This window comes from Acanthisitta chloris, unplaced genomic scaffold (assembly GCF_000695815.1).
Source record: "Acanthisitta chloris isolate BGI_N310 unplaced genomic scaffold, ASM69581v1 scaffold16746, whole genome shotgun sequence".
Classification (NCBI taxonomy): Eukaryota; Metazoa; Chordata; class Aves; order Passeriformes; family Acanthisittidae; genus Acanthisitta; species Acanthisitta chloris.
In genome coordinates, this window is record NW_008678680.1 from 43690 (window position 1) to 54931 (window position 11242).

Here is an 11242-nt window from a genome sequence, read left to right on the forward strand (position 1 = left end):
TGCTTAACTGTTGGTTACCCCTTTCAGTTGTTGCCATGTTTTTGAACAATTAAGCTTGTATCATAGGGAAACATGACTTTTGGGTCTGGTTTAATAAACAAGATCAGATCCACCTGTTTTCAGTGTAGCTCCGAGATGAAAATGACTTTAAGTCTACATCTGATTTTCAGTGATGTGACTGTGTTTGGAACATGCATAAGAGCTAAAGTGCTGAAGAAGCCCTAGAGAAATGGCTGTATGAACTTCCGTCTTTGAGTGAGCACTGTATAGACTGTCCTGGATGCGCAAGTAGTTAATGCAAATGGTTTTACTTAAGAGAGCTTGTGGTTCTGCTAAATTGGATAATTTGCTTTCTGACTCTTGCTGCTGTTGATCAAGCATTGCAGATGCATTATTAATACCAGAACAAATGAAGAGGTCCATGTGCAAAAGTTTTGACCAATTACATGAAGCATATGCCAGAATTGCAGTCAGTGAAGGGTTTTTCTTAGTATTTAAGATTCAGTGGAAAAGTAAGAGGGCCAGCTATGCCAAGAATTAATGCTGATCTTTCCAAGTGCTTCTTTGAGTGACTTTGTCCAACATGAGACTAAACAATGTATTAAATACACTTATAGCAGTTAGGGAATCAAATGTCAAGTAACAGATTCCTCTTACTTGGGACCAAATTCGAAACTTGATTTAGTGCATAAATAACGGTAAACATGAAAAAAACATAAAAAGCATCAGCATCTCTAACATCTGACAGCTAATAAGGACACATATAAATTGAACCTCTGGAGAAATGATACTTGTTTGGTTTTGGTAGTAGATCCTTTTTGCAGAGATATTTCTTGCTGAAATTTTGATCATTTGTTTGTTTTCAGTCACCTCATTAAAATTATCAGCACTACTACAGTCCTTCTTAATGTAAAGGTTGAAAAATTATGAAATACTTGGTGACCTGAGAAACTAGCTGTGGAGAATATCTGTTTGTGAATTCTAAATTTAGTGCTTTAGAGGCTAAATCCTCCTAGCTTCACAGCGATTCATACAGAAGCAAGGCAGAACCTCTCTTTCTGTTATTAAAGAGGTAACTTAAGAAGATTAACCTCACTAGACTAAGGTTAGCCTTTATGAACACTCCCTATCTTTTTTTTTAATGTGGCAAAAAATAAGAAAATTCTTTCAAAACTGGCTTATTTTCAGAGAACTTCCCCAATGTTTACTACCAGGGCAACAAAGCACACATCAAACATGTGTCAGCTGTTTGACTATACAGTGATATCATTCCAGAAATCAGAGCTGTCTTCTTTCTCACAGAGGTCTATCAGTAGCTGTGCCTATAGTTCTGGTTCCCTGAGACCTGGCTAAAGAACATCTGAGCTCCTTTCCATGTTAGCTTTCCCATAAAAGTAAGGAATGTGAGGATAAAAATTGAAGAATGCACTCAAATCTTCCATGGATACAGTATTTGGATATGAATGGGGCACGGAGCCAGACCAAGGAACTTAAAAACACTCTCAGATCTTGCTGTGTGAACATAGCCAAGATGACCAGCATTTGTTTGCAAGGATTTACAAGACTGTCACGGACACCACAGTCTGTGTGTGTCCATGGCAGCTTTTCCTGTGCCTCTCCTGGGCTTCTAACATTAACATTCCTTTCAGTCAGGGACCCAGAGGAGCTAATGACTCATAGCTCCTACAGGTATGGAGTACTTAAAGAATTGAGTGCCATGCCATCTCTTGTAATTATGCTGATAGGTTTGACAGGCCTAGAAACTTTAATAACATCTTAAAAGCATACTTCCTGGAGTAAACAAGAAGCTCTTAACTATGGGGAAATTGAAGAAGCAAAATGTAATTGCCTATTGCTATGCTGCTTATTTCCCCTTTTCCAAGGCAGCAATTCCTCCACATATACCTTAGTGCTACAAAGCAGTGAAATCTGATGACAGCTCTCATTACCCAAAATTACGTTCATGGCCTTATCCTGTTTTTCTGATTATTATAAACTAATAGTCTTACGTTGTGCAGAGCTGGGGATTTTCCCAAGGACAACACACAATTTTGATTGTCTTAGTGGACAAAAAAATATAGCTAAAATCTGCAGTAATTCTCTCCAAAGTAGTTGACACAGGGAGCATTGAGCTGGATACCAGAAAAGCCCGTTTATTTATGGGATGCAGTGTTTTATGCATGGAAGCATGTGCTTGATCATTCTCCATTCTTTGAAGAATATCAGAGAAACTCCATTGTATTGGGTTTCTAAATTCAGTTCTTTCTTTTCTATGCAAGTGATGTTGCAGAAGATTCACCATAAGACCAAAGCAGTTTGTAACAGAAGAAAATGTGAGGCTTTAATCCACGATGTTGATTGTCCTGGTTTCAAATAAGTATTGTCACCTAACTTGGGCTTAAAAAATTAGAATGACTGAAAATGTCTAAGGAAATAATGATGCTGTTTCTTTATTGGCACTTAGTTGTGCTGTTAGCCTGCTAGGTATTTATGGGAAAAGGTATATTTTCAAAAGAGAAGAAGCTAGATGAAAAAAATATAGCATTTTCTCCTTAGAGCAAATTATATGAGCTTTCCTTTTCCATGGTAGCAGTAGTCCTCATGAAACAGCATGAGAAAGAATGAATTTCTAGCAAATTCAACATGTAAGTTTTTCTTTGGACTAATCTACAAAGTAAATTCCTGTGACAAGGCTTGACTATTTCAAGCAAAGAGTAGTCCCTTGTGTAGCTGTGGCCAGACTCTCTGTTGGCTTCTAACAAAATATAGCACACAGGAGCTTGAATGGCAGAAGTTCCCTTAGAGAGATGTTCTCTTAGAGAGATATTCCTAGATGAAAGGTGGCAACTAACTGCTTTTCCCTGGTGGATCACAGGAGAGAAAAAGCTGTCTGAGAGTAGCTAGTGCTGGTTGGAGTTGAATGTGACCAAGGATAAAAGCAGATGTTCCATTTTGGGATTTGTGCAGTGTTCTCTCCCTAAAAAAAAAACGCTTTGAGAAATGCTCCTTGCCAGTCTATCTCATGAAGTAAGAGAGTGGTAGAAACCACATTTGACTTCCTCTTGAAGTTAATACTTTTCTTTGTGTGTGGTAAGCAGCTGGGGCATCTCTTCAGAAGCTGTAAAGAGTTTCCTTTTATAGCTAGAAAGTTGGGCAGAGTAGACTATATAAAGGAAATTTTTGTCTTCCATCCCTAGCCATAGATATAGCCTGTGGTTGGGAAGTACAGAATTTCAATAAAGAGTAACACAATTATTTCCATCTTCATTTCCACCCACAACTCCCAAGGAATAGTCAGAAGCTTTGACCTTGAATCTGAACCAGGAGTTCCACCTCAGCCAAAAGGTATTCTTTCTATTTGGAGTCTCTGGTGAAATGCAGAATGATGGAAGAAAAACCTTCCCTCACAGCTATTTCCTATGCAAGTTAAAGGCAAACAGTACCATTTATTATACTTTCTATGAAGGAACCAGAGTATAGGAATAGAAGGCTTAAAATACCATTTTAATTGACATCCTCTTTACCACAGAAGAAAAAGCTTCACTGGATCTTTACCTCTGCAAATGATGTGACATTCTGAAAGTGTCCCAAAAAAATGGAGCAACATTTTTAACCCCCAGTATTAGGCTATATTCTGTAGTACATTTAATAGGTCTTACCAATGTTACTAGGCTTGCTTTTCTATAGGTCTGTGTTTTAGATTTAACAAATAAGAGGGAGAAGTCTAAAACAGATTAAATTGTTTCCTCATGACTCAGAAGTAGTCAGGTAGGGGAGACAAATTACTTAGCATCCAAGGGGCTACATACATACCAGCTTCACAAAATTCCTACTGAATTATGCAACTGCAGTCTGTTGATTACAACTGTGCAAGATTTTCCTAAAACAGGGTGGTCATTCATAAGTAAAACTTCCCACAGTTTCCTGTATAAGACAAGGTTAACATTTATGGTATCAACAGTTAGGATGTTTCAAGTGAAAACTCAGAATATTGATAAAACAACAAGGAAACTAGAGAAAGCCTTAACTGACAACAGATAAAACTCAAGAGTGCAAAGGTAACAATCTCCTTTGAAACTCTGGAAACCCATCCTGGTGTTTTAAAGTAAGGATGATCTAGCTTAGGGTAGAGATATGAAACAGATTGTGGAACCTTAGAGTAACTGAAATGGAAAACAAAGAGAGTTATTGCTGATGATTAGCATTCCACATGACCTCTTACCTTGAGGAACACAAAGTACACACAACAGTTGGTCTGATTGCTTGGCAGTAACAACTGCTCTTGTGGTAAGCATGATAGCTCTCTGGACAAGAAGCAAACATTTTGCTGTGAGAGAAACACCTAAGATACATACTGCTATGGTGTTCTAAGAGGAGGCTCAGGGGAGACCTTATCACCCTCCACACCCTCCTGAAAGGAGGTTGGAGTCAGGTGGGGGTTGGTCTCTTCTCCCAGGCAACCAGCAGGAGGACAAGAGGGCAAAGACTCAGGCTCTGCCAGGGGAGGTTTAGGTTGATTATTAGGAAGAGATTTTTTATGGAGAGAGTGCTCAGGCATTGGAATGTGCTGCCCAGGGAGGTGGTGGATTCACCATCCCTGGAGGTTTTTAAGATGAGACTGGATGTGGCACTTAGTGCCATGGTCTAGTGACCATGGTAGGGTTGGACTTGATGATCTTGGAGGTCTTTTCCAACCCAGTTGATTCTATGATTCTATGATTGGTTTCTGGTGCAGAAACAGGAGGGGAATATTCCAGTTTTCCTGACATTCTTTCCAGCAACAAAGTATTTGTAGTACACTCAAATTATACTTTAAGTGTAACAGATGCAACAGATTTTGCTGTATAAATGAACACCAGAATAGTCAGTAGAAAAATGTACATTCCTTTGTAAGAGATTCCAGTAGTTTTAGTATTGTGTTTAGCATGAGAAAGTGAGTTAAACAGTATCCTAGGGCAGATGATCATGAACAATACAGAAAAGGGTTCTTTGTGAATAGTGAATTACCTTGCATATATGAGACTAAGGTGCCCAGTTTCAAAGGTGAGCTTGAATAGAATGTGCCAAGGGGTTAGTGAAAATATCTATAGTTTATGTGTTGAGGAAATTGGGATTTTCTGTAATGTAAAACTGCAAGAATCTGATTTTCTATTTTTATTGCAAGCAAGGAGAAATGATTGAAAACAATATCCATGAATAGAAATTAATAGGAATAAGGTGGATGTGATCAGAAAAAAAATACCAAAATGATAGATTAGAAGACAAGAATGATTAGGATAAAATGAGGATTAGAAAAGTGAAAAATAAAAAAGATAAAAGAGCTAAGCATCACATAGAATATAAAAATTAATAGGGAAAAAATGCCCCTTCAGTTAACTACTTGTCTCTATAGCCTAACTACCCTATATTTTCTTTTCTTAGTTATTTTCTTGTTTGGAAAGATAACTGAGGTCCTGAAGGAGAGGTAACTTCAGACAAGGATGTCAGAGAAGCACATATTGCTACAGGAAGCTCTGACTTCAGAGGCTATAAGAGCACAAATTCTAGGATGTTTGAATAAATATATGAATGAATATGCTCAGAATTAATATATTCCTAGCTACAAGTTTTGTTGACATTGTTATTTGAGCGGCAAACAGCTAAAAATTAGACATAGATTTGTATTACTTACAAATTAAGTATTTCTTGATCCATACTATTGCGGAGTAAATTTTATCTGTTGCTTGTACTGGTGTTAGTCTTTATTATCTCACCATGCATGAATTTTCCTCCACCTGTATTTAACTGATGAAGCATGTGCATACTTGGATGTGATAACTTTCTGCTTGTTGCCTTCCAGATTTGGTTTTTTTTTTTTCGAACCAGATGTTGAAGCTTAGTGTGTTTTTAATACGATGCAGTGCATACTTAAACTGTTTGCTAGTGGCCTGACTTAGCAGGTACATGCAGTTCTGCCTGCGGAGTATCTTGGGTCTAGTATGTGCTTTCATTCATTTAATTTCAGTGATATAGCAGGTGGAACAGCAGCTGGAAAGTGGTTAAAAACAATCACAAGTCCTAAAAGAAAAATTTGCCAGAAACTCACAGAGGCTGAACACAGGCACAGGTTTATTCTTTACTGAGGCTTTATAGTGACTGAAGACTTGAGTGTCTCTGAGTTAGAGGATACTAGTCACAACTGGTAGCCTTGGTAGATCATATCTAAGCTCATTACAGCAGTTGCAGACTCCAATGAATTACATGGAAAAGTTTAGCAGTTGAATGAAAGGGTTGACTTACTGAAGTAAAAGCCTCTGTCTCCACAGACGAACTGAAGAGCATCAACCAGCTCAGCACCACAGAGTGTTTCTGGGCCAGCAGCAGCAGAACTGGTTAAGGTGAGCAAACACAGGCCAAGGTAGAAGAAATGGATGTAGGACACAGTGTGCATCTTTACCTGCCAAGGAAGCAAAAGCAGTGTCAGAATTTCCCAACAGAGTCTTCAAGAAAATGACTCCTACACCCTTTTGAGTGTACTGTAAGTTCTTAGGCAATAAACATAATATCGGGAAATGTCTCACCATAATTTTGCAACTGTCTACATATTCTAGTCCATGTATTTTGTAAACTGAGTATTTCCTCTGCTGAATATTGTTGGTTCATTACCATGTAGTTAGGGAACCCTGTAGGAACTATGATCTATGGTGGCTCCTGCAAAAGGAGGATATGGAAGGGTGCAATAGACAGGCAAAAGGAAGCCCAGGATAATAGGAGTAGGAAAGACAACCTTGAACTGGTTGAACTCAGACCAGTTAGGCTAAGAGAGAATATAACAGTTGCCTGCCAAGGTACTGTGGGAAATAAGGTGGCATTTGATGGAGAAGATATATTTAAACTAAGAACCAGCATTGGCACAAGAATACACGGCTGTAAACTGGATGGAAGGAAATTTGAGTCAACGGGAAAAGAGTTCAAAATTACTACTCCATGGCTCTCCAGCCACCTTAAAAAGGAAAATACCAGAACAAAACAAAAAGAGTTTCAAGGTACAGAATGCCAGAGTCACTGAAAGAGCTGATGTGGGACCTCCCAGAGTAGAGGACCACAATCAGTGATTCTTACAGTCCGCTGTTACTAGCAGCAAAGATTTGGAAGCATTTGAGAAATTAAGGGGAGCACTAGTGGAAGCATTTTTACTTGCTGGAAGCAGCTACACTTCATTGCCATCCATTATATCCTCTCAGGTCTGGCTATGAGCTAAATACAAGGTGACAATTCTTTTCTCATTTACATTTGGTTACAAACTATCTTTTTTTCCTGTACTTATGACTGAAATAAGGCAAATACTGGATGGGTGTAAAGTTGCACCATTCCATTTATCCACTTCCTTTTGTATCAACTTAATACAGCCATAGATCTTACCCAACATATCAAAGCAGATACCATTTTTTTAATACCAGGAAAAACTGTTTAGACATAGCAGGACACTGAAGGATGTGCTTAGGATGTATTCTGACCTTATTTAGATCACTTGCCAAAAATGTCAATTTCTAAAGGTACAAATCTGTATTTAATTTCATTCTCTTTCAAGGTTAACTTTAGCATTGCAGTCAGGCAAGAAGTTACAAATCTGCCTTGCACATACAGTTAAACTTGGCTTAAAACTGCTTTGCATTAGCAGAGCTGTGCAAAGTAATTGGAGAAAAATGATTAATCTTCCCTAAAGTTTCTTTCAGTGTTTCATGGACCAGTTAATCCTATTTCTTCACTGAACTTTTGACAAACTAATGAAATTATCCATTGTCTGATCGATCAGGATCTGATCCAAGGGGATCTTGTGCATTCTCTAATCAATAAGTTTTACGAATTCTTATTGTCTTGGCAAGAGATCTTAGTACCTTGTTGGATGAGTCCCCCATTTGCACCATGAAAATAATGAACAAATCTAAATCCCAGGATATATCACCATAAAAGAAAAGAAAGAATAATTATTTTCCCATTCACAAGAGTCTTTAACCAATTTTGCCATGCAAAACCCAACAAGCTTGAATGCATGGACATGACTTCAATGGAAGATGTAGGAAGATCAGACTATAAATGAATGATGACAACACGAGGCCTCATTTCCTGTGGTGATTCCATATCTTAACAACAATTTCTCTTTTCCCTTGCCATATTTTGGAATTTATAAGACAAATGAGATGCACCTGCAGTTTAAGATGGTTCCCAGTTCTGAGGAGGTAAAGCAGAAATCTGTTTAGCACACTGCCTCAGAAGGCTGAAAGACATTACAAATACAAGAACATTATGTATTTAACAATTTGTTCTCGTATAACATTTTGTCCAGAAATAAACATAAATCTTAGGCATTTAACAATTCTGTATTTTTCAAGACTTCTCAGCTGGCTTGAATTTTCAGATAAATATCAGCACTGAACTACAACAAAACAGATTATCTACTGTTTTTCCTTTAGTGGAAGCCAAAAAGGCTGCACAGTATAAACCACAGAGAATTTCTGACTTTATCTCCAAATTTAACAACAGTCAAGAACTTTCAAACAAGTAAAAACTTTGGGGAAAAGAAAGCAGACTCACATGTTTCCAGGATTCAATCAATTTTTTGATAAATTAAGTGCTGGTTCATCAAAACTAATCCCAAAACATAGTTGAAAACTTTACTTCATCATTTTAATTAAACATAACATTAATAGATTCAATATGTTTGCGATAAAATCAAAGTTCCCATTTATGTCTGAGGGGAATAGTCTTAAGAAAATACCAAGTTGAAATCCAATATTGCTCCAGGTTCTCTACAATCAAGCAGAGAACTTACATTATCCCCAATTTGACTAGAAAGTTGAGAGCTTAAAAGCAAAGGCATTGGCATGTGGGTGGGGTTTATCAAGGCATCTAATTACATTAGGAAATTGAACACAGGTTCAAGATGAGCCTGGTTAAGCACTTCTTTCAGCTGCATAGAATGACTGACCGTATTTTCACAGCTGGAGTTTCCTCTTTTTGTCAGTAAAACACGCAGCTTTTGCTGCATTCCTCTGTTAAGAGTCCAGCAGAGTGGCACTGCAACGGGACATCAGATCTGAGCACTCTACATCTCTTTTGGTTCTTAATTCCTCTACATCAGTTCTATTCTTCTAGCAAACTGTCAGCTGACACAAGTTGTGCATAAGAATTCTTCACATGTTTGGTCATTTTAGCAACATGTAAGAACATCTGCAATAATTCTAAGTATCTCAAAGTGGGCAATATTTTTAGGGAGAGCTTATGCTGTAGAAAAAATCAGGAGTTATACATAAAAAATGACATTTTACTACATAGAGGTTGGGCCTGATTATCAAGCCATAGTAGAAACATGCATTTATTATCCAATAGCAGCATTCACTAGTAATCATTATACAAATAAAACATATATACTCTCAAATGGATCAAGGTTTAAATACTGTTAACTTTGAGTAAAGCGTCTGGGCTACATGCTAACCTCAATCAATATGCTCCATTGATTCCAAGGAAGCTTGGCAGGATGCACTAGCTGGGGAACTAGCACATTACTTTTATGTCTCTTAGTGCCTTGCTCAATACTTTGAAAAAAAAAATCATCATCATCTTTCAAGATTGTTGGAAGGGCTGCCCATATATACATTAAGGAATGATTTCATCCACTGCAATTACAGACCTGCTCCTTTGAAGCATATTCAGGGATGAGATAAATGTATTTTAAGTGTAAGACACTAAAAACCCCAAACAATTAGGCCCCAAACAATTAGAGCAGGAGAATTCTTTCAGCTGCAAAAATGTCCTTGCAAAATATTACAGAAAAAAAATGTTCTTGAAGGGGATAAATTTGCTGAGAATGGAAAGCTGAACTGAAGCCAATTGACACAAACAGAGGTCAATGCACCTACGGAAGTCAAATTTACCTAAGACAGTTTCTAATAATGTGCAGAAATTATAGGGTCATAATATCAAACTTCACATGCAAACTTTCCTGAAGCAGCCCTCCCTCCAAGGGAAAACTTGGAGATGAACATGTAAGGGAATTTCCATTTTCTTTATGTACAATTGCTTAAGCTGTGCAAATATGCAAGGTCAGCAAGAGTTGCAGCTGGTTCCTAATGCAGAAAACAAACTGAACTTCTAATTTACTTTTAATTTCTGAAAGCAAAAACCAAGTAAATGCTACGATGCTGCCAGAAAATTGCTGCAGTGACAACATTCCTTAAAAGTTTCCTTGTGAAATCAGGAACATTTTCTCTGTAATTGTGCACAATAAAACTGCAGAAACTTAACATTTGAATAATACCTTTTCTCCTAGCAAACCCTGCACCTGCAGAAAACAGCTAAAAGTTCTTGTTTTCAGAAGCATTTACTAACAATACAGACAATGATGTTATTGGACCTTTTGCTAATGGCATAAATGAAATATCACAAAGTTCTCTGAATAGAAGTGAAATTTAAGACATGGATCTGCAATAGTTTAGCCTTACAGTTATCTATGTAATTGCAACTATTACACACAGCCATTTTCCAGATCACATAAAATTGCATGTTCAGCAATTTGCAAATAATTCTCAGTTCTAAAATCATGTTATTGACAAAGTGCACAATACTCTTCAAGCCAGCAGCAGACAACACACAGCAAAATCAAACTCAGAAATCATTTAAAATAGGAATAAAGATTTACCTTCAAGAAATCACACAAGCAGCACTTAACTAATTGTGTTGAAAGACTGTTGATTTTTTCCATTGCTTCTTAAAAGTGCAAAGTCTGGAAATGAATTTGTTAGCAGTAATGATGAGAAAAAAGAAATCCAGAGAGATGTGAGATGTTGAGAGCAATGTCACATTTCAATATTGAGGACTTTATTCCATTGCGCAGGCTCTATCTGCTCTGATTTTAGCAGTGACAGTGAGATTTAGCAAACAGAAGAGGGATTTAGAGAAAATCCTCACATTTATCTACATTACACAGACACTGTAGACAGGAAACAGCTGGGGGAGCATTTGCCTTCTCTCTCTCTCCCTCTTCTGGCAAAGTTACCGAGTAAGGACTTTTTTGGGCACGGTGACAAATAACATCATACCTTTGCATTTTAAAACTAGAGCACAGAAGCATATTTTTTTCCCTTTAAAAGAATGCGAATTAGTGTCTGAGGGGGTTAGCAGACAAAAAGAGCTTGTGCTGCCATGAAAAATAGGAAAATGTATCCTGGTTAAGTTTCAGATAGCTACGTGTGTGCATTTGTAT

General features: G+C 37.5%; 1 protein-coding gene across 1 annotated transcript in view; it reads right to left on the reverse strand.

Moving 5' to 3' along the window:
• Window positions 1–10987, reverse strand: part of IGF1 (insulin-like growth factor 1 (somatomedin C)) — a 49567-nt gene extending 38580 nt beyond the window's left edge. Inside the window, exons 1-2 of the mRNA XM_009076988.1 lie at window positions 10679–10987; window positions 6280–6436 (exon numbers count right to left, since the gene is read on the reverse strand). Coding sequence (XP_009075236.1) covers window positions 6280–6436; window positions 10679–10741 — 220 coding nt within the window. The 5' untranslated portion in view covers window positions 10742–10987. The remainder of the gene's footprint in view (window positions 1–6279; window positions 6437–10678) is intronic.
• Between the last annotated feature and the right edge of the window lie 255 nt (window positions 10988–11242).